Genomic DNA, 24,791 nt, shown 5'->3' with positions numbered 1-24,791 from the left:
AAATGTGCATAATGATCTGAGGTCCACATATGATGGTCTTAAAACAATGGGTTATTTCGTAGTAACAAACCAAATTTATACACATTTGAACTTCAACGTCTAGAGTAGTTATCAAATGTTAGGTAAAAACAAATTCTCAGTCTAATATTTACATACATTTACGTGCCCTGATTTTAAAACTGAGAAGTAGAAGGTCCACACTCGTGGACCATCGGCCTGTAAGCGGAAAAATACGTCTGTTCAGTGGGAACAAAGAAATAATGAATGAAGGTTCATATATGTGGACTGAGGAAACAAATATGTTAACAAAGGACCTAATGCAGAGTTCTTAGTTATAGTGTGAATCGTCACTCTGCTGCCAGCCACAGGGTGTTGGTAAAGCTGAAGAAGGGATATATTATACATTATTAATAAATACATAGAATAAAAAAGGCTGGCCATTGTGGCGGAGCAGTTCTGGGCACTTCAGTCTGGGAGTGCGCAACTGCTATGGTTGCAGGTTCAAATCCTGCCTTAGGCAGAAATGTGTGTGTTGTCCTTAGGTTAGTTAGGTTTAAGTAGTTCTAAGTTCTAGGGGACTGATGACCTCAGATGTTAAGTCCCATAGTGCTCAGAGCAGTTTGAACCATTTGAATAACAAAGGACCTAATGAAGAACCCTGTGGAACTCCAGTATTTACACTGAATCACGCTCTACTGCCAGCTGTGCAGTGGTCGTAAAAGATAAAGAAGTGGTACAGTACATTATTTATAAATACCTAGAGTAACAAAGGTCCTAATATAGAGTCTTGTGGAACTCCATTGTTTGAACTCTGAATCATCATGCAATGTTTGTAGAAGGTAAATAAGTGGTACAGTACATTATTTATAAAAACCTAGAATAACAAAGTACCTGTTACAAAACCCTGTGGATCTCCATTATGTGCACTGTGAATCATCACTTTGGTGCCAGCCATGCCGTGTTGGTAGAATAGAAGGTAAAAAAGTGGTGTAGTAAATTATTTATGAATACCTAGAATAACAAAGGACCTAATGTAGAGCCCTGAGGAACTCTTAGTGATGAGAATCGTTGCTCTGCAGCCAGCTGCAATGTGTTGGTGTATGATAGACTTGGTAAAAAAAAATGTAGAGAAGGCAAGGGGCCTGACGGTTGGTGGTATTGGACCTAATATAGAGTCCTGTAGAACTCCATTATTTAAACTCTGAATCATCGCTCTACTACCAGCCTTCCAATGTTTGTAGAAGGTAAATAAGTGGTACAGTACATTATTTATAAAAACCTAGAATAACAAAGCACCTGTTACAGAACCCTGTGGAACTCCATTATGTGCACTTTGAATCATCGCTTTCTGCCAGCCATGCAGTATTGGTAGAAGGTAAAGAAGTAGTGTAGTAAATTATGAATACCTGGAATAACGAAGGACCTAATGTAGAGCCCTGAGGGACTCTTAGTTACGTGAATCGTTGCTCTGCAGCCAGCCGCAAAGTGTCCGTGTATGGTAAACCCGGTAAGACAAGCGTAGAGCAGGCAAGGGCCTGACGGTTGGTGGTGCTGGCGACAGGTGATGCTGGAGGAGGGCGCGGGCCGCGTCAACGTGGACTACTCGCGCGCCGTCAACGGGCGGCTGGTGCGCGACGCCATCGCGGCGCGCTTCCCACAGCTGCGGCGCCTGCTGCCGGCGCCGCACGAGGAGGACCCGGCCTGCGGCGACCCGCAGCGCCGCCTGCTCGCCGCCATGCAGCAGAGGGACGTCGACACCTTCTTCCAGTTGCTGCAGCTGCAGGACTCCGACAAGGTGCGCCTACACTGCCTCGGTTAGCTTATCCAACGGAGCGCACACCCACTGTAACAAACGAGCTCCGTCCAGAAGCTAAGTTCCCTTTGTACGGCAGCGCTACAGTCGCAGTTTGGCGCATACGCGGTAGATGTTTTGAGCCAAGGAGAAGCTTTAATACCATTTTGTGTTCTGTCTTTTCATGCTGGGTAGTGCTTGTTTAGATATCGGTCTTTGATTGAAATCCGACTCCTGTGGGATTAGACCTGTAATCGTTTTTCTGAATGCGAACAACAGTAAACCACTTGAGATTCATCTACAGATTTGAGAGTTTTACGGAGAAAATGTGATGATTGATCCGGTGATGCGGAGATGGGTCCGACAATTCAGTGATGGACGTGATCAAGAGTGCGGTGAAGGGAGTGTTAATGTACGACTAATGGAAATGAGCGTTTGGCGTCATTGGCCATAAGACCCCTTACGGGGCAGTCCGGCCGCCTTGGTGCAGGTATTATTACATTAGACGGCACATTGGGCGACCTGCGCGCTTGATGGGGATGAAATGATGATGAAGAGAGCACAACACCCAGTCCCTGAACGGGGAAAATCCCCGATCCAGCTGGGAATAGAACCCGGGCCCCTTGGACGGCAATCCGTCACGCTGACCACTCAGCTACAGGGGTGGACATGCGGACATATATGACTAACGAAGAGTTGGCTCGTGCGTTTCAAGAATTCGTAAAGGAATACAGTAACGTTACAGTATCCGAGTTTTCTAATAACTTTCTGCATATTTCAAGAACACTTCTTCATTAAACTGGTTCTGAAAAACTGAATTTTCAGAAAAAACTGAATGATTGCTTTGGTGTCAAAAGCTTTTAAAGGCAACACAAAAATCAGTTTGTGGACATTTCACTTTTGACAAATTACAAAGAAGATGGTGATGATTTTCTAAGAGAGGTAGTGAACGGGGATGAAACTTGAGTCACAGTTTCTTCATAGTACAGGGTGATTATTAAATTTTCCTCATGTTTACCATCCCTGTTATGAGTAGCAGGGGAAGAACCTCATACGAATGTCGCCAGCATATTTTTGTTTTTTTCAGTATGTATACTTTCACTTTACGTTATCCATGTCCATCCCCTTCTTCACCCACAAATTCAACGTCGCTTTACCCCCAAGTTTTCACATGTAATACGCGCGTAGCATTTTTTATAATCATGACAGTAACCAAAACATATTTTTTAATATCGTAACATTAATTTGTGTAATGCATTGCTTTAGTGTTACACAAAGAACTGCATTTGCCGGCCGCGGTGGTCTAGCGGTTCTAGGCGCTCAGTCCGGAACCGCGCGACTGCTACGGTCGCAGGTTCGAATCCTGCCCTGGGCATGGATGTGTGTGATGTCCTTAGTTAGGTTTAAGTAGTTCTAAGTTCTAGTGGACTGATGACCACAGATGTTGTGTCCCATAGTGCCCAGAGCCAACTGCATTTGAGAGAAATGGATCATGTGTACAATACTCGTCAAAAAGCTTTGGGAATAACATATGTCACGCAATTGACGTAAGAACTATAACAGCAACAAACTTACACAAATTCGACGAGCTCGTAATTTATACGACATAAAATCGAAGTGCGCGCTCACCATTACCAGTATTTCGCTTGCTGTTATAAATGTGATACATGTCTTGAGACTGTGGTTATGCAGGCGGGAAAATGAGGCGAAATCTGTTTGTTTGAGTCTTTTCTGCCAGGTGAAGTCAGTACCTCTTTTATTTGTTTCTTAATGGGGGCTGGGGTTGTCTCTCTTTTTGTCTGCATTCGCTAAACATCCCATGGTTTGCCGGCTCTACCTGTGGACTTTGGAATAGCATCGGATTCGTTGTCGACAGCAGCTTCCTACAGCCTCTACCTGGCTGCGGTGTTGTCCGCGGCTGGCTTGGGCACAAGACCACCCATCTGGACAACGAAAAGTATCTTGCCTTAAACATGGCTTGTAATTTTCTAGATTTCCTTGGAAATTTCGATATGCTTACTCGCAATATTAAATTTTTCCCCGGAAAATAGCCGATAAATTTAGAAATGAGTTTCCGTAAAAATACTGAAATATTTTTGGGTACACGGGTTGATGACCCCCTCCCCCCGGAATCCGTGCCTGTCTCTACCAAAGAGTGGATTCCTCGTTAGATCACACTAAATCTGACGTCAAAGTACCAAAGAACAGGCACGGACTCTGAACACGAATACCTGTCTGCTGCTGAGAAATTCTTACTGCATATTTATTACTTTGAAATTATTCTCAATACTTCAACCCTATGCTGATTGAATATGCCTAACATGCCCATAACTGCGATCAGCGCTACGTAGCCTTTCTGCAGCTCTGGTCTGCAACTCATAGACTGAACCTACAACAAAACTTAACTTCGGAGCTGCAGTGTAAGGCATGTGTACTGGGATGACAAAAGTCATGGAATAGCGACATCCACATGTACAAATGGCGGTAGTATCGCGTTCACGAGTTATAAAAGGACAGTGCACTGGCAAAGCTGTCGTTTGTACTCAGGTGATTTATGTGAAAAGGTCTCTGTCGTGATTACGGCCACACGATGGGAACTAACAGACTTTGAACGAGGGTTGTAGCTGGAGCTAGACGCATGGGGAATAACGTTTAGGAAATCGTTAGGGAATTCAATATTCCGAGATCCACAGTGTCAAGGGAGTGCCAAAATTCAGGCGTTATCTCCCACCACGAACAACGCGTTCGCCAATGGCCTTCACTTAACGACCGAGAGCAGCGGCGTTCGCGTAGAGTTGTCACTGCTAACAAACTAGCAACACTGCATGAGATAACCACAGAAATCAATGTGGGACGTGCGACTAGCTTATCCGTTAGGACAGTGCGACGAAGTTTGGCGTTAATGGGCTACGGCAGCAGATGAGCAACGCCAGTGCTTCCGCTTGCAGCACATCGCCTACAGTGTCTCTTCTGGGCCACTGACTTTATCGACTGAATCCTGGGCGATTGGTAAAAGTGGCCTTGTCGTATGAGCCCCGATTTCAGTTGGTAATAGATGATGGTAGGGTTCGAGTGTGGCACAGACCCCACGAAGCCATAGACCCAAATTGTCAACAAGGCACTATGAAAGCTGGTGGTGGCTCCATAATGGTGTGGGCTATGTTTACATGGAATGGAATGACTTGTAGCCATTCAAGGACTTCATGTTCCCAAACAACGATGATGGATGACAACGCGCATTGTCACCGGGCCACAATTGTTCGCGATTGGTTTGAAGAACATTCTGGACAATTCGAGCCACCCAGATCGTCCGACATGAATGCCATTGAACATTTATGGGACGTATCGAGAGATTAGTTCGTGTGCAAAATCCTGCACCGGCCACATTTTTGCAATTATGGACGGCTTCAGTGAAGTGGCAGCCTGGCTCTGTATGCCTGCAGGGGACTTCCAACGGCTTGTTGCGAACATGCCTCGTTGAGTTGCTGCTCTAGCCCGCGGAAAAAAAGGCTCGTGGCGATATTAGGAGGTATCCCATGACTTTTCACGTCACTGTATGTATCTATTTAAAGTAGGGAAAATTTCACCCAGCAACGTTAACTGGTATTCGTATTCTGTTACAGAATGGTGAAATAATTCAACTGTAGTTCATGGTGCAGTCTTTAGTCGTTAATGATGGGCCTTGATTAACTATTTCTACCGTAGGCAGGATTGTGTACTCGACTGCGCACAATTGTGTGGTGAATAATATTGTAAGCTGAAGTTTTGTGATGAATTATTTCCATAGGTAGGATTGTGTCTTCCATTGGACGTAAGCTGTCTGCTGCATAGCATTGTGTTCATTTCCTTTATTGGATCCTATTTAGGTTACAAAACAGATAACTTTCAGTGCGTCTACAAAGAAATCTTTTCCCTCAGTCATTACACCATGTAGTCCATTGTGACTTCTTGATCCATCCATCTTCTCTTCGGTCTTTCTTCTTCGTTTAGGGCTATATTGTAGGAGTCAGTTTGGAATACGTTCGTCACCAATGCTTTCTGTATCTTTTCCCATTCTTTTCTGTACTCGTCTATCTTTTCATTTAAGTTGTAAATTCCTACACTCTTCCGGAATGTCTAGCTTTTTAATCATCTCTTCTTGTTAGACCCTGGACTGCTCTCAAAAATATCATCGCTACTGTTTGAAGTCTGCAATGTGTTTCAGACTTCATAGCCTAGTTTTCACTTACATATAGTATAAAGGAAACTGCCATAACTTTATAAAATTCTGGCACTGTGTCGTTTCGTGCTTTTCCCCTGAGCATTCTTTTAATCGTGCCTCTCATCATTTTTGAATTTCTCAATCGTTTTTTCAGTACCGACTTCTTAGACGTATATGTTGCAGTCCAAGAATCTGAGGGCATTGTGCAATAGTTTGGTTTTCTAATATGAGCCTTGGAATATCATGGAGTTGAATTTGTTGGACGATATGGTTAAATCATGCAACTTTGCTCTGTTGTATAGTTCCTGTAGCGCGGTCTGGAAGTTATATTCGCCATGCACAACTAGAAAGTATCCGTCAGCAAAAATAAAAGCTTTGATTTTTTTCTTATGAAGCTGTTCTGTATATCGAATATTATGGTTCGTGTTTTCTCTCCTTGACAATGTCGTCTAAATTAATTAAAAAGTATCGATGAAATACAAGACCCTTAGCCGACCCATTTATTAACGTTTCCTTGCGCGACGTTTCCGGATTTTAGCTTTATATTTATTTGTGTTCCTGTATGTACAGCGTGAGTCAGCTGCCCCTATCGCTGTCGTTTTATGTAACCCGCAGTGTTACAGCTAACCTTGATAAATCACGTTCGCGATTTTCATATTCTCTTGCTCGCTACCCGCAAACTATTAGTCCTACAGAAAAAAAATGAGCGGAAACATTTTTGTAGGAAATTTAATGCAGTAAGATACTGTACGTTTTCACTGCAGGCGCCTTTTTGTGAGCACTCAAGATAAACGTACAAAAGTTACCACCATACGCACCTCCACTCTACACTTATCCCTCACTAGTGAGGATTTCTAGTGAGGGTTTCTAGTATTTCCCTTCTATCAATGTACCTACAGTACAGATGCACAGACGCCGACCTTGGGGAAGATCAGTTCGGATTCCGTAGAAATTTTAGAACACATGAGGCAATATTTACCCTACGATATAGAAGATAGATTAAGGAAAGGCAAACCCACGTCTCTATCATTTGTAGACTTAGAGAAAGCTTTTGACAAGGTTGACTGGAATACTCTCTTTCAAATTCTGAAGGTGGCAGGGGTCAAATACAGGGAGCGAAAGGCTATTTACGATTTCTGAAAGAACCAGATGGCAGTTTATAAGAATCGAGGGGCATGAAAGGGAATCAGCGGTTGGGAAGGGAGTGAGACAGGGTTGTAGCCTCTCCCCGATGTTGTTCAATCTGTTTATTAAGCAAGCAGTAAAGGAAACAAAAGAAAACTTCGGAGTAGGAATTAAAATCCATGGAGAAGAAATGAAAACTTTGAGGTTCGCCGATGACATTGTAATTCTGTCAGAGACAGCAAAGGACCTGGAAGAGAAGTTGAACGGAATGGACATTATCTTGTAAGGAGGATATAAGATGACCATCAACAAAAGCAAAACGAGGGTAATGGAATGTAGTCGAATTAAATCGTTTGATGCTGCGGGAATTAGATTAGGAAATGAGACGCTTAAAGTAGTAAATGAGTTTTGCTGTTTGGGGACCAAAATAACTAATGATGGTCAAAGTAGAGAGGATATAAAATGTAGACTGGCAATGGAAAAGAGAAATTTGTTAACATCTAGTATAGATTTAAGTGTCAGGAAGTCTTTTCTAAAAGTATTTGTATGGAGTGTAGCTATGTATGGATGCGAAACATGGACAATAAATAGTTTAGACAAGAAGAGAACAGAAGCTTTCGAAATGTGGTGCTACAGAAGAATGCTGAAGATTAGATGGGTAGAACACGTAACTAATGGAGAAGTACTGAGTATAATCAGGGAGAAGAGGAGTTTCTGGCACAACGTGACTAGAAGAACGGATCGGTTCGTAGGACACGTTCTGCGGCATCAAGGGATCACCAATTTAGTGATGGAGGGCAGCGTGAAGGGTAAAAATCGTAGATGGAGACCAAGAGATGAATACACTAAGCAGATTCAGAAGGATGTAGGTTGCAGTAGTTACTCGGAGATGAAGAAACTTTCACAGGATAGAGTAGCATGGAGAACTGCATCAAACCAATCTCCAGACTGAAGACAACAACAACAACAACAATGTACAGAAATTTCCGACTGGACGAAATATTCCCGATCTTCGACATTTTTTGGTTTCTATTGACTGGACTGTATGTCGCAAGCAGTGTCGGCTACTTTGTTAAAATTATTAGTTTAAACTTTCCCGAGAAGGAAATGAACGCAAAACGAAAACGTTACGCTAAAAATAATTAAGTTGACAATGCGATCCAAACTTGACTCTTACAAGCAGAATAGTTTCATAGTCAGAAAACCTGACGGGTACAACGATGTAATTGTTTATTTTACGCTGTTGAAATTCACAAAACTGTTGGGTAAAATTAAACTGACGTCACTTTTACAATTTGTAAGTACTCGATTTCTCCAGTGGCGTAACAAGTACAGTCTAAAGAAGACCAAAAACGTAGAATGTGCGAAATAATTCATGCAGTCGCAAATATTTGTATAGCGGTTTTTGTATTCCGCCTGGAAGGCGGCGCGTAGGTCTGCTCCTGAAAGCTGATAGAGAGGCCGAATAAGGAAGCGAGTAGTAGCAGACGAGGTAAAACACGACGGTACTGCAAGTAAAGTAAAAGAGGTTTTTACTGGTGTATGAACATATATAAATTGAAACTTCTCCTTTGAATATAATGAATGACAGTGCTAGAAAAACTCTTACGTTATTTGATTTTCAAACAACTGAGCAAAACTCAACGTACTCAGACAGTTTTCTCTTTACTTAATCTTATCATCACTAAACTGACACACAATATTTTAAGCACAACGCAATCTGACTTTCAATAATCCATACAAAAGGTTGGCCATGACTAACAATAACCTATACCTTTCATGAATCACTTACCTCACAAAAATCTTCGTTACTCGAACTACTGCAATACAGCGAGCTCCAATAGTGCCAGCGAAATAAAGGATACTAACTACTGAAGGCACTAACTACTGATGGGCATAGTTAGCAAATGAAAGATTTTGATAGAAAACAAACAATGTATATACGTTAATAGCGTTCAAAAGTTATGTATAATTCTGTGACATCCAATTAAACAAATTTCCTTTTTCTGGCTGACACATGTCCAGATCGTGCTCTCATAGTAACCTCTCAAAACTCTGGCATATCTCTCCCCACATCCATCACTGCTGGCGGCTCACCTCCAACTGCCCAACGCTACGCACTGTTCACATCCAACAGCCCAACACTACACAAGGGAATATTCCAACAATGAGTCCAACCAGCCACAGACTGCACACAGCGCAGTCAGCGATTTTCATACAGAGCACTACGTGGCGTTACCAATATAAAAACCTAAACAGCCTACTTACAAAATGAATACGTATCTTTGGTACAGGTGAGCACGTAGGTGTGCAGCCAAGGTCCCGATGAGAAAGTCTCAATAGCAAGCTAAGCTACAGTGATGGTTCTCGGCCGTCTGCTCTTCATGAACTCGTAGAGCTGCACAGCGTCGGCTAGATGGCGCTGTGGTTGGCGAAGGTCTTCCGCTATCGCAGTGGCATCGGAACTATCGATACCACAGTGGTAGGAGAGAGTGGCTACGAACAACATACTAGAAATCCTGACCTTTGAGGGCTCAGTGTGGGAGTGGGGTTGCGTTTGGAGACCACTTTTGTACATATTTGTTGAATAACTCGAAAATTACGGCCTCTAGCGGAAGCGTATCTCAGTACAAAATTTAACTACATTAAATTTCCTAGAAAAATGTCTTTCTCTTTTTTTTCTGTACGACATAATCTCCACTGGCAAGTGACAAAATAAGGAATCACGCATGCGGTTTATGAAGGCCAGCTGTAACATTGCAGACCGCATAAAACGACAGCGGTAGAGGCAACTAAATCCCCCTGTATACTTCGGAATACATTAAAAATAAAATGCGAAGACGTTTTGCTGACTAGAGGTTCCACAATTCATCAGTGCTGCGGGTCCTGCCCTTAGCTGCACGGGTGAACGCCAAATTAGGATGGCTGCCTCTGTGTGTTTCAGGGCTGCCGGTCGGTGGACCCAAACCACGTGTACGGTGACCCCTACTACAGCACGTGTCTGGAGATGGCTTGCCGGCGGCGCGGGGACGAGGAGTTCGTGAGGGCGCTGCTGCAAGGCGGTCAGTACCAGAGCGGTGCCATGTGCTGCCTTTAATGCGAGATACTACACAAGTTGTGCTCTCAGTCTCGATGCGTATGCGTTAACCAGTGTTGTAGCAGGTGCCGTGTGACCAATTATTATCTGCTTCATCTAGTGTTTGGCGGATGTGCCATTTGCTGCTATATGACCCGATTTCGAGGTGAGTCATGGCCCATGTTTGAATTTTTGGACATTGCCAAGAATTCGAAACAGAGAATGTCTCACAATTCCTACTATAGGCGTCTGAGGGTTGCAAAGTGCACTTAATTAGACTGGGCAACGGAATTAAAGGACCACTTTCCTGGAACCATTTAATTCCCACCCAATGCGACGCTTAAATCAGAAATTTGGCTCAAAGATGCTTGCAACGTTCTTCAATAGTGATACAGAAACGTAGGTTATAGGTAGTACCCTTAGTCTTATGGTATACATTTCATTTTGAGGTTTATGTTCGGACTTATAGGCGTTATATTTTGACTAAAGTTCAGTCTTCATCACGTCATGTATGTTTTAATGATACAGGTGACCGGTTGCGGTTCTTTCTATAAAACCATCATCAGACCCTGGCTCCTTTATGACGGTAGGCGGAGCTCTCCTCGCTGCTACGCAGTCAACTGACTGACTGCGTAGCAGCGAGGAGAGCTCCGCCTACCGTCATAAAGGAGCCAGGGTCTGATGATGGTTTTATAGAAAGAACCGAAACCGGTCACCTGTATCATTAAAACATACATGACGTGATGAAGACTGAACTTTAATCAAAATATAACAATTTATTGATCGCTGCTTTCCAGAAATGTTTACCAAAATTGTACTTTTAGGCGTTCTTCTATATTTTTCTTTTTCTTCCTTTCCTTTTTATTCAGTCGATACCACTTGGTATAATCATACATAGTTGTATAGGAGTTATTTGTAGGGAGATATACATTTTTTTATATACAGAGATCGAGAATCTTCTTTATAACTATGACTATATGAGGCAGCTACTATCGTTGCATTAATCCACTCAGCACAGCGCGGGGTGGTCTTAACAGGGGTTCTAATGAAGTGCCTACGGTGACATGGTGTTTGATGTTTTTTATAGTACGATTGCATTGGTTTCATTCGTGAATGCAATCGGATTTTAAGACAAACTCGTTTATGCTTTTTATCGTTAATATTGCGGCAGCTATTTGTCGTACCACACATAATACGACCTAGGCTACACATATGTAACTTATGTATTCTGACATGGTTATGCCACATTTTCTTGTTTTTAATTTACTTTATTATTTATTTATATTAGTTAATAATTTTAAAAGAATACTCTTCCACTGGACATACGATTTTATGCAGTACATTTGATTGTTGCGTTGCATGGCCTATTACAAATGTGTGGTACGAATTTACGAATAATAGCGTATACATATATTCACCTATCATGCTATATTCGAGTAAAACAGTGAAAACTATTAACAACAGCATGACATAGGCAGAAGCATATTTGCCCTAATGTTACATATAGTTTTAATGATAAACAATATGTCTTTTTGAGCCACTTACATAGTTAACATGATACATGCCAATTGTTAACGTATGTTTTATATTTTTTGTAATAGTACATTTGTTCTACTAATTGTACAGGGGCCTGAATATGGCATCAGTCGAATGCCGAAACTGGTAGCACATAAGAAGTTCATAAATTAATTTTCTGCAATACATACGGCTGAAACTTCCTGGCAGATTAAAACTTTGTGCCGGACCGAGACTCGAACTCGGGACCTTTGCTTTTCGCGGGGAAGTGCTGTACCAACTGAGTTACCCAAGCACGACTCACGCCCCGTCCTCACAGCTGTACTTCCGCCAGTACCTCGCCTCCTACCTTCCAAACTTTACAGAAGCTCTCCTGCGAACCTTGCAGAACTACCACTCCTGAAAGAAAGGATATTGCGGAGACATGCCTTAGACACAGCCTGGGGGATGTTTCCAGAATGAGATTTTCACTCTGCAGCGGAGTGTGCGCTGATATGAAACTTCCTGACATTAAAACTGTGTGCCGGACCGAGACTCGAGCTCGGGACCTTTGCCTTTCGCGGGAAAGTGCTACCCAAGCACACTCCGCTGCAGAGTTAAAATCTCATTCTGGAAACATCCCCCAGGCTGTGGCTAAGCCATGCCTCCGCAATATCCTTTCTTTCAGGAGTGGTAGTTCTGCAAGGTTCGCAGGAGAGCCTCTGTAAAGTTTGGAAGGTAGGACGCGGGGTACTGGCAGAAAGTAAAGCTGTGAGGACGGGGCGTGATTCGTGCTTGGATAGCTCAGTCGGTAGAGCACTTGCCCGCGAAAGGCAAAGGTTCCGAGTTCGAGTCTCGGTCCGGCACACAGTTTTTATCTGCCAGGAAGTTTCATAACAGCACACACTCCGCTGCAGAGTGAAAATCTCATTCTGAATACACGCGGCACGACCGGAAGGTCGTCACACCCCCTGTTGCCCACATTTCATCCCTTCTTATGACGCCTCTGCAATGGAGGTTTTCTTGTGAGTGTCCGAGAAAAATATTCCAGACACACCACCGCCCAGAATCGGCAAGAAAAGGAGGTCGACGTAACCACTCCATTGCCTGGATCGTTGATTTCCAGACATTTCGCGGTCGAAAACGACAGTTCGTAGTGCGATGAGCAACACGAAGACGTTCTTCACAGCCTTAGAACTGCTGACACCCTCGGGCGTTTCAACCCTTCTCTATAGACATTATGAGGCTTATAACACCCCAACGACCCCCTTAAAGTCAATTAAGACAGAATATCATAATATGAAGTAGGGAAGAGTTATTTGGCAAATACGACATCTTTGCCGATAAGCTAATACCAAGAACTTTTGATAACAACAACATTATACGTCACTGAGAGTTTTTGTTATGAAAAGAGGAGGAAGAAACCTCAGATTTAATTAATGGACAAATATCCAAGTGATGATTGCAATTAATATCTTGAAAGCTAAGTCCAAGGTGATGTTAGTCAGAGAAAACTTTTATGTGGAAGAGAGTTGTAAGCGCAACGAAGAAATTCAATGCGCCTACATTACCCTTTCACAGAAGTTGCTTGCTGGCTCTCGTCCTGTAACGACCTTCGAGAACAATTCTTGTCTTAGTTATTGAGAGTACGGAACGCGACGAGATTGTTTTGCGTTCAGAAGTGTTTCTTGCGTGACGTGGTTCACGAACTTCGGAAACTGATTTTCTAAGCAGAGACAGGAACTGATAGACGCGTTTAACCGTGCATAACGGATTAATTGAACTTTATTGACGAAACTAGTGAATATTGGACTTGACTTTCAAATAGTTGGAACTAAAAGAAAAGTGGATAGTATACCAAAGGACTACACTCAATTAGTCTCGAGTAGGACACAATTACACGACTTCTCGAAGATTATACAATTACACTGAAGAGTCAAGTTGTCGTAATTGTCAAGAAACTTAATTTTAATAGAACTGACTTTACCAACCAACTGCGTGTGCATCTGGGGCGAAAGTATTAGTGGCCAAGCAACAATAAACTGTTCGTTCCAAGTGAAATAACAAGCGTGGACTACATTATTAAGTGATTTAATCAATGATAGTTTACCAACGACTGTTCAGCAGGGACAATCTAATCTGAATATTAAAATACCTACTTCATTAATTGAAAAGAGAACTTTTGAACATTTTTTTAACATTACGGCGTAGGTTCATTAAGACTTGATCAAAGAGTATCTGTGGATCTCGCTTCATACAGCTTCAACAACTCCATAGAAACGAGCCAACAACTTACGAGAAGACTGATAATTACAATGTTTCCTCGCAATTGGTGGTGTGTAAGATGCGGATGAGATCAGATTTAACAACTACTGCATATCCAAGCAATGAATCATTCAATCTTAAATCAGAAGAAGCATCCATCGTACGAGTTCGCATTTCTGTCTCCCGTTCACCAACGGGAACCTACGTTATCGCGCATCGTGTCTCAACTCCACTGCGAGAGCTGTGGCAGTAGCAGCTCTACGGCGTCGACAATATCAGCGCTCGGTTGGAGTGTGGGGACGCCACAGGCTGCATCCCAATCAAGCCTGACCGCACCCGTTTGGAGCACAGTGCGTCCGCAATTTCCGCACTCGTGTATATGTTGGAAACTCTAGCTACCGTTCAAAACCATTCGATGAAATTTGAACATAACTCGAAAAAGCTAAGGGTGCTTATGCTTCTTCAGCGCTCCTATTTTGTGTCCTCCAGCGGCATGGTCATGAAGGGACGTGTGACTGACACACGCTTGAAAATTGAGTTCCTCTAATACCCCCAGTTGGACAGAATCCTAGGTGGCACCCACTCACCCTCAGTGAGAATTTAAAAAGGTACCTGTACAGACAGAATCCGTGCCGAGAGGCAGGTTACGCTGCTGCTCTTACGTCACTTCAGTGCTGCTGTTGCGCCAGCTAGTAGGCCATCCGGAATCGGAAAGTGTGGAAGGGTTGCCGGTCTGCAGGCACCTACGATGTAGTCACGGATCCTATCTGTACAGGTACGTTTTTCAAATTATCAGTAAAGTGTGACTGCAAGCTTTTCCAACAAACTGAGTTTTTCCAGTGGTGAGTTACAAATGACTGCCACTTTAAGTACTAACAGTTCTGAAGCGTGGATAAAACTTTAAACAAATAGGTGTAGCCCACCCAAAATACGCAAAGGATAACACGTAACGCCACTGATTGTGGCTGCTGGGAAGCCCTTAACAATTAATAAACCTTAATAAATCCCTTGAGCGATAAAATACACAATCCCCCAAAATACAAGAAAAGCTGGTAAGGTACATAATTTAAACGAGACTTCCAGCCGGTACTCACCGGCAGAAACATTAATAATGACCCTTAAATAAATACACGATCCATCAAAATACAAGAAAGGTGACAAAATACAGCAAGCAGTTATCACAGCAATCTGACAGCAATCACAGAAGTTTGACAATGAATGGAGTTAGCTGATGACTGCGGATGAAAAAAATTTAACAGGTCATACTCATAAGTGAACCGTCAATTAGGGAGATTCACATACAACAACTTAAGTACACATGTTATTCCAAAAACGTTATCGTGGAAGAAGGGACCAGGAGGTGCTGGTGAAAAAACACACATTGATAAGAAAAAAAATCCTTAGCTCGGTGAGGGAGTGACACCTGTAAAGGGGCCCAAATCACAATAGGCGGAATAGTTACTGGTGGTCTGCAGGGCCATAGCAGATCAGCCCCGGCACTCATCAGCAGAAGCAGCATTTCCTGAAGATGGCGAACAGTTGGATCGCCGAAATATCGAGTCAAGTTGATTTTAGGATCCGGCAGCAAACCCGAAGAGACTTTCAAGACTTATTACGCCGGGAAAGCCTACGTAATCACAGAGTTGTTGGATGTCCTCCTAAGGGATATCGTGCAAGATTCTGACCAATTGGTGCAATAGATCGTCAAATTCCCGATATGGTTGGAGGACTGTGCCCTCAATACAGCAAATGATCTCTATTGGCGAGAGGGCCGGCGATCTTGCTGGTCCGTCGGGTTTGGCAAGCAGGAAGACGAACAGTAGAAACCCTCGTCGTGTATGGGTAGGTATTATCTTGCTGAAATGTAAGGGCTATAAACAGAGCGTCAAATATCGTCGACGTACCGCAGTGCTGAAAGGTTTCCTCAGATGACAACCAGAGGAGTGCTGCTATAAAAAGACATCGACCCCAGACCATCACTCTTGGTTCTGAGGCGACAGTCACGTTCGTATTCCACCACTGTCCATGTAGTCTCCAGATACCTTTCAGCCGGGAATCTCATTGACTGCAGTAGAATTGTCTTCAGTGATGAGTCCCACTTCGAACTGAGGCCTGCTGACCAGCGAAATCGTGTCTGGAGACGCCTTGGGCAATAATGGGATACCAACCTCACTGTCACCTGTCGTACATCTCGTGATCCAGGAGTGATGGTCTTTTGGTGCCATTATTTTTCGTAGCAAGACCCCTTTGTCATCTATGGCACCCTTACAGTGTTTTTTTTTTTGGTCATCAGTCTACTGACTGATTTGATGCGGCCCGCCACGAATTCCTTTCCTGTGCTAACCAGTAGCACTTGCAACCTACGTCCTCAATTATTTGCTTGACGTATTCCAATCTCTGTCTTACTCTACAGTTTTTGCCCTCTACAGCTCCCTCTAGTACCATGGAAGTCATTTCCTCATGTCTTAGCAGATGTCCTATCATCCTGTCCCTTCTCCTTATCAGTGTTTTCCACATATTCCTTTCCTCTCCGATTCTGCGTAGAACCTCCTCATTCCTTACCTTATCAGTCCATCTAATTTTCAACATTCGTCTATAGCACCACATCTCAAATGCTTCGATTCTCTTCTGTTCCCACAGTCCATGTTTCACTACCATACAATGCTGTACTCCAGACGTACATCCTCAGAAATTTCTTCCTCAAATTAAAGCCGGTATTTGATATTAGTAGACCTCTCTTGGGCAGAAATGCCTTTTTTGCCATAGCGAGTCTGCTTTTGATGTCCTCCTTGCTCCGTCCGTCATTGGTTATTTTAATGCCTAGGTAGCAGAATTCCTTAAAACTTCCGGGCTGATAGGCCGTGGTCGAAGTATAAAACTCTCTCCTGACGTTTCGTCTCCGACTGGGGGAGACATCCTCGGAGGTAAAGCAGCGAACTGCGAAGAGAACTTGACGAAGCGCTGATTATATAGGCAGTACAGAAGGCGCCACAGTCGATCACGTGGCGTCGGCTATGAGATTGTCACTGGTAATTCCAACATTCTCGATTGAAAGTAATCGATCGTCACGCTTGCGGTGCAACGCTGACATTCAAATTTTATCCAGTTTAACACCTTCGTCTTTCCTGTTAAAATTATTACGATGTTTATCAATTTCGATAGCCTCTCTATACAAGCGTGCATAACAATGTGAGGGTTTTGATATGACGCTCGTCTCGCTGAATTTTATTTCATGATCACCTTCCTGGTAAACTTGTTCCGCTACGGCCGATTTATCCGTGTGACCCAGGCGGCAATTCCTCTTATGTTCAACAAGACAGGTGTTCGCACTTCTCTTTGTGGTGCCGATGTAAATCTGTCCACAACTACAAGAAATTTTATATACCCCCGGTGTAGCCAAAGGGTCTCGTGCATCTTTTGCCGACCTTAAAAATTCTTTTATTTTTCTGGTGTGTCTGAAAATAGTTTCCACCCCATACTTGCCTAAAACTTTCCCAATGCGGTCTGTGATCTTACTAATGAACGGAAGAAAAACTTTGCCCTTGGACGACTGTTGTTCGTCGTTACTCCTATTTCTCTGCCTAGAGCGAAGCGCTCGGTCTATATCCTTGCTAGAATAGCCATTCTTCACGAACGTTGACCGTAGATGTTCAATCTCATCTTTTAAATAAACAGGTTCACAAAGTTTGTACGCTCTGTCTACCAAAGTTTTCATTACACCTCTTTTTTGTCTAGGGTGGTGGTTTGATTCTTTGTGTAGATAACGATCAGTATGTGTGGGCTTTCTATGCACCTTATGGCCGAACGTTCCGTCCCGTCGTTTAATCACAGACACATCCAGGAAGTTCAATTGTCCATTCCTTTCTGTCTCCATAGTGAATTGGGTTTTCGGATTAATGCTGTTTAAATGTGTTAGGAAGGCATCCAACTCCTCTGCTCCGTGTGTCCATACTACGAACGTATCATCGACGTAGCGATACCATCTGGCTGGTCTCTTACTGGCAGTCTGCAACGCCCGTTGTTCAAAAGTCTCCATAAATAAGTTAGCCACAGCAGGACTGAGAGGACTGCCCATAGCCACCCCGTCAATCTGTTCGTTAAAGTTATTATTGTATTGAAAGTAGGTTGTGGTGAGGCAGTGTCGGAATAATGCCACAATACCGGTAGGAAAAATATCCGCTATGCATAAGATAGCTTCGTTTACCGGAATCATGGTAAATAACGACATGGGTCAAAACTGACGAGGATATCATCCGGGCCCACGCTCGTTTCCTTTAACTTGTCAATGAAATGAGCTGAATTTTTAATATGACTGTCCGTCCTACCAACATAAGGCTGCAGCATTGAGGCAAGGTGTCTAGCTAACTCGTGTGTTGGTCCGCCTATAGCGCTGACAATTGGCCTCAACGGAATCCCAGGTTTATGAACTTTGGGTAAGCCATAAAGTCTAGGTGGATATGCTTCTGTTTTACAAAGCAGCTTCTTATCGTAGGAGCCAAATGAAGACGCTTTCACCAGTCGATTTGTCGTTGTTAAAATCTTCATAGTCGGATCTTTCTGGAGTTTTTTGTAATTGGAGGGAACCAAAATGTCATTAATTTTTCCATGATAGTCTTCACTGTTCAGTTTGACGGTGGCATTACCCTTATCCGCATTAAGAACAATAATGTTTTTATCTCCATTTACATCCCTCAGCGCCTTCCTTTGAGCCTGCGAAAAATTACTTTTAGGTGGCTTACACGTACGTAAAATCCTAGCCGTTTCCATCCTAATTACGTCAGCGGACTGCTGTGACAGCTGACGGATACCGGCCTCAATATTTGCTACAATATACTCTGTGGGTACGTTTTGGGGCGTCACAGCAAAATTGCCTCCTTTCGCAAGTACGGAAATTTCAACTTTTGACAAATCTTTATCAGACAGGTTAATAACAGTTCGAGAATTGTCCTCAACTGAACCTCCAGAAATGTTGTTCTGTAAGTTATTGAACTTTTTCTTCTGCCTATTTGCTGACATTTCTCCACTAACTTCCACAGTTTTGAATGTTAGACCGTCAATCTTATTCCAGTCACCACAATGCATAGTATTACTAAGAAACAAGTGGAGATGAAAAAGTTTACTGCTGGTTACCGCCAGTGCTCACCGAGTCTGATGAATCCTCTCACGTAGCATTGCAGACTCCATACGGTTGTAAATACGATGTGCCAGGAAGGTGATCATGAAATAAAATTCAGCGAGACGAGCGTCATATCAAAAACCTCACATTATTATGCACGCTTGTATAGAGAGGCTATCTAAATTGATAAACATCGTAATAATTTTAACAGGAAAGACGAAGGTGTTAAACTGGATAAAATTTGGATGTCAGCGTTGCACCGCAAGCGTGACGATCGATTACTTTCAATCGAGAATATTGGCATTACCAGAGACAATCTCATAGCCGAGGCCACGTGATCGACTGTGGCGCCCTCTGTACTGCCTATATAATGAGCGCTTCGTCAAGTTCTCTTCGCAGTTCGCCGCTTTACCTCCGAGGATGTCTCCCGCAGTCGGAGACGAAACGTCAGGAGAGAGTTTTATACTTCGACCACGGCCTATCAGCCCGGAAGTTTTAAGTGAAGACAATACCGGCCGTGAAAGCTTACATTGTATGATCAGAATTCCTTAACTTCATTGACTTCGTAACCATCAATCCTGATGTTAAGTTTCTCGCTGTTCTCATTTCTACTACTTCTCATTACCTTCGTCTTTCTCCGACTTACTCTCAAACCATACTGTGTACTCATTAGACTGTTCATTCCGATCAGCAGATCATTTAATTCTTCTTCACTTTCACTCAGGATAGCAATGTCATCAGCGAATCGTATCGTTGATATCCTTTCACCTTGTATTTTAATTCCACTCCTGAACCTTTCTTTTATTTCCAACATTGCTTCCTCGATGTACGGATTGAAGAGTAGGGGCGAAAGGCTACAGCCTTGTCTTACACCCTTCTTAATACGAGCACTTCGTTCTTGATCGTCCACTCTTATTATTCCCTCATATTGTATATGACCCGTCTCTCCCTATAGCTTACCCCTACTTTTTTCAGAATCTCGAACAGCTTGCACCATTTTATATTGTCGAACGCTTTTTCCAGGTCGACAGATCCTATGAAAGTGTCTTGATTTTTCTTTAGCCTTGCTTCCATTATTAGCCGTAACGTCAGAATTGCCTCTCTCGTCCCTTTACTTTTCATAAAGACAAACTGATCGTCACCTAGCGCATTCTCAATTTTCTTTTCCATTCTTCTGTATATTATTCTTGTAAGCAGCTTCGATGCATGAGCTGTTAAGCTGATTGTGCGATAATTCTCGCACTTGTCAGCCCTTGCCGTATTCGGAATTGTGTGGATGATGCTTTTCCGAAAGTCAGATGGTATATCGCCAGACTCATATTCTACACACCAACGTGAATAGTCGTTTTGTTGCCACTTCCCCCAATGATTTTAGAAATTCTGATGGAAAGTTATCTATCCCTTCTGCCTTATTTGACCATAAGTCCTCCAAAGCTCTTTTAAATTACGATTCTAATACTGGATCCCCTATCTCTTGTAAATCGACTCCTGTTTCTTCTTCTATCACATCAGACAAATCTTCACCCTCATAGAGGCTTTAAATGTATTCTTTCCACCTATCTGCTCTCTCCTCTGCATTTAACAGTGGAATTCCCGTTGCACTCTTAATGTTACCACCGTTGCTTTTAATGTCACCAAAGGTTGTTTTGACTTTCCTGTATGCTGAGTCTGTCCATCCGACAATCATATCTTTTTCGATGTCTTCATATTTTTCCTGCAGACATTTCGTCTTAGCTTCCCTGCACTTCCTATTTATTTCATTCCTCAGCGACTTGTATTTCTGTATTCCTGATCTTCCCGGAACATGTTTGTACTTCCTCCTTTCATCAATCAACTGAGGTATTCCTTCTGTTACCCATGGTTTCTTCGCAGCTACCTTCTTTGTACCTATGTTTTCCTTCCCACTTCTGTGATGGCCCTTTTCAGAGATGTCCATTCCTCTTCAACTGTACTGCCTACTGCGCTATTCCTTATTGCTGTATCTATAGCGTTAGACAACTTCAAACGTATCTCGTCATTCCTTAGTACTTCCGTATCCCACTTTTTTGCGTATTGATTCTTTCTGACTAATGTCTTGAACTTCAGGCTGCTCTTCATCACTACTATATTGTGACCTGAGTCTATATCTGCTCCTGGGTACGCCTTACAATCCAGTATCTGATTTCGGAATCTCTGTCTGACCATGATGTAATCTAATTGAAATCTTCCCGTATCTCCCGGCCTTTTCCAAGTATACCTCCTCCTCTTGTGATTCTTGAACAGGGTATTCGCTATTACTAGCTGAAACTTGTTACAGAACTCAATTAGTCTTTCTCCTGTTTCATTCCTTGTCCCAAGCCTATATTCTCCTGTAACCTTTTCTTCTACTCCTTCCCCTACAACTGCATTCCAGTCGCCCATGACTATTAGATTTTCGTCCCCCTTTACATACTGCATTACCCTTTCAATATCCTCATACACTTTCTCTATCTGTTCATCTTCAGCTTGCGACGTCGGCATGTATACCTGAACTATCGTTGTCGGTCTGCTGTCGATTCTGATTAGGACAACCCGGTCACTGAATTGTTCACAGTAACACACCCTCTGCCCTACCTTCCTATTCATAATGGATCCTACACCTGTTATACCATTTTCTGCTGCTGTTGATATTACCCGATACTCACCTGACCAGAAATCCTTGTCTTCCTTCCACTTCACTTGACTGACCCCTACTATATCTAGATTGAGCCTTTGCATTTCCCTTTTCAGATTTTCTAGTTTCCCTACCACGTTCAAGCTTCTGACATTCCACGCCCCGACTCGTAGAACGTTATCCTTTCGTTGATTATTCAATCTTTTTCTCATGGTAACCTCCCCCTTGGCAGTCCCCTCCCGGAGATCCGAATGGGGGACTATTCCGGAATCTTTTGCCAATGGAGAGATCATCATGAGACTTCTTCAATTACAGGCCACATGTCCTGTGGATACACGTTATGTGTCTTTAATGCAGCGGTTTCCATTGCCTTCTGCATCTTCATGTCGTTGATCATTGCTGATTCTTCCGCCTTTAGGGGCAATTTCCCACCCCTAGGACAAGAGAGTGCCCTGAACCTCTATCCACTCCTCCGCCCTCTTTGACAAGGCCGTTGGCAGAATGTGGCTGACTTCTTATGCCGCAAGTCTTCGGCCGCCAATGCTGATTATTTATCAAAATTTAGGCAGTAGCGGGGATCGAATCCGGGAGCGAAGACGTTTTGATTATAAATCAAAGACGCTACCCCTAGACCACGGTGACGTTGCCCTTATAGTGGTACATCGACAATATTCTATGTGTCGTTTTGTTGCCCTTCAAGGCAAGCCATCCAGGACATACATTTCAGTAAGATAATACCCGCCCACACACGATGAGAGTTTCTACTGTTTGTATTCGTGCTCACCAAACCTACCTTGACCAACAGGATCACCAAATTTTCTCCTCAACTGAGAACGTTTGGAGAATTATAGGCAGCGCCCTACAACCAGCTCAGGGTTTTCAGGATCTAATGCGCCAACTGGACAGAATTTGGCACGGTATCCCTGCGGAGCACATCCAACAGTACTATGAATCAATGCAAGCCGAATAACTGCTTGAATAAGGACCAGAGGTGGACAAACCTAATAAATTGCTCAACTTGTGAAGCTGTTTTACTTGAATGAATTGAAATTTATCTCAGATTGTAATCTTTTATTTGTATGTACGTGTGCATTACATGTTTATATTTGCATCCCATTCGGCTTATTTCCTAAACTACTGGCCATTAAAATTGCTACACCACGAAGATGACGTGTTACAGACGCGAAATTTGACCGACAGGAAGAAGATGCTGTGATATGCAAATGATTAGTTTTCCAGAGGATTCACACAAGGTTGGCGCCGGTGGCGACGCCTACGTGCTGATATGAGGAAAGTTTCCAACCAATTTCTAATACACAAACAGCAGTTGACCGGCGTTGCCTGGTGAAACGTGGTTGTGATGTCACGTGTAAGGAGGAGAAATGTGTACCATCACGTTTCCGACTTTGATAAAGGTCGGATTGTAGCCTATCACGAATGCGGTTTATCGTATCGTGACATTGCTGCTCACGTTGATCGAGATCCATGACTGTTAGCAGAATATGGAATCGGTGGGTTCAGGAGGGTAATACAGAACGCCGTGCTGTATCCCAGCGGCCTCGTATCACTAGCAGTCGAGAAGACAGGCATCTTATCCGCACGGCTGTAGCGGATCGTGCAGCTACGTCTCGATCCCTGAATCAACAGATTGGGACGTTTGCAAGACAACAACCATGTGCACAAACAGTTCGACACGTTTGCAGCAGCATTGATTATCAGCTGGGAGACCATGGCTGCGGTTACCCTAGACGCTGCATCATAGACAGGAGTGCCTGCGATGGTGTACTCAACGACGAACCTGGGTGGACGAATGGCAAAACGTCATTTTTCGGACGAATCCAGGTTCTGTTTACAGCATCATGATGGTCGCATCCGTGTTTGGCGACATCGCGGTGAACGCACATTGGAAGCATGTATTCGTCATCGCCATACAGGCGTATCACCCGGCGTGATGGTATGGAGTGTCATTGGTTACACGTCTCGGTCACCTCTTGTTCCCATTGACGGCACTTTGAACAGTGGACGTTACATTTCAGATGAGCTACGACCCGTGGATCTACCCTTCATTCGATCCGTGCGAAACCCTACATTTCAGCAGGATAATGCACGACCGTATGTTGCAGGTCTTGTACGGGTGTTCCTGGATACGGAAAATGTTCGACTGCTGCCCTGGCCAGCACATTGTCCAGATCTATCACCAATTGAAAACGTCTGGTCAATGGTGGCCGAGCAACTGGTTCGTCACTATACGCCAGTCACTAGTCATGATGAACTGTGGTATCGTGTTGTAGCGGCATGGGCAGCTGTACCTGTACACGCCATCCAAGCTCTGTTTGACTCAATGCCCAGGCGTATCAAGGCCGTTATTACGGCCAGAGGTGGTTGTTCTGGGTACTGATTTCTCAGGATCTGTGCACCCAAACTGCGTGAAAATGTAATCACATGTCAGTTCTAGTATAATATATTTGTCCAATGAATACCCGTTTATCATCTGAATTTCTTCTGGGTGTAGCAATTTTCATGGCGAGTAGTGTGTGTGTGACGTTGTCTTGCGGTACTGTGCCACGGCAGGTGCGGACCCGGACACGCGGAACGAGTTCTCCGGCGTGCCGGTGGTGCAGCAGGCGGTGGAGAACGGCTGCGTGGCCGCGCTGGAGGTGCTGCTGGGAGAGGGCGGCGCGCAGCCCGGCGCCCGCGACCCCGCCAGCCACACGGCGCTGCACGTGGCGGCCCAGCGGCAGTGCTCCACCAGGGCCGACACCAGAGACGTTGTCAGGTAGCGGACGGCGCCCTGCCGACACCGTGCGCTCTCTCTCTCTCTCTCTCTCTCTCTCTCTCTCTCTCTCTCTCTCTCCACATCCTCTTTCCCATCACTGCTGTATACGTCCTTTTCGAAGTTCTCATCACCACAAGCGCAATCCGAAACTCATGGTTCAAATGGTTCAAATGGCTCTGAGCACTATGGGACTTAACTACTGTGGTCATAAGTCCCCTAGAACTTAGAACTACTTAAACCTAACTAACCTAAGGACATCACACACATCCATGCCCGAGGCAGGATTCGAACCTGCGACCGTAGCAGTCGCGCGG

General features: G+C 43.7%; 1 protein-coding gene across 1 annotated transcript in view; it reads left to right on the top strand.

The window, feature by feature from the left end:
- Positions 1-24,791, top strand: part of LOC124545598 (transient receptor potential channel pyrexia-like) — a 148,966-nt gene that overhangs the window by 50,530 nt on the left and 73,645 nt on the right. Inside the window, exons 4-6 of the mRNA XM_047124546.1 lie at positions 1,562-1,795; positions 10,063-10,180; positions 24,273-24,477. Of these exons, the coding sequence (XP_046980502.1) occupies positions 1,562-1,795; positions 10,063-10,180; positions 24,273-24,477 (557 nt within the window). The remainder of the gene's footprint in view (positions 1-1,561; positions 1,796-10,062; positions 10,181-24,272; positions 24,478-24,791) is intronic.

The sequence above is a fragment of the Schistocerca americana genome, chromosome 8 (genome assembly GCF_021461395.2).
Source record: "Schistocerca americana isolate TAMUIC-IGC-003095 chromosome 8, iqSchAmer2.1, whole genome shotgun sequence".
In the NCBI taxonomy this organism is placed as follows: domain Eukaryota; kingdom Metazoa; phylum Arthropoda; class Insecta; order Orthoptera; family Acrididae; genus Schistocerca; species Schistocerca americana.
This window is presented reverse-complemented; position numbering and strand designations above follow the sequence as displayed.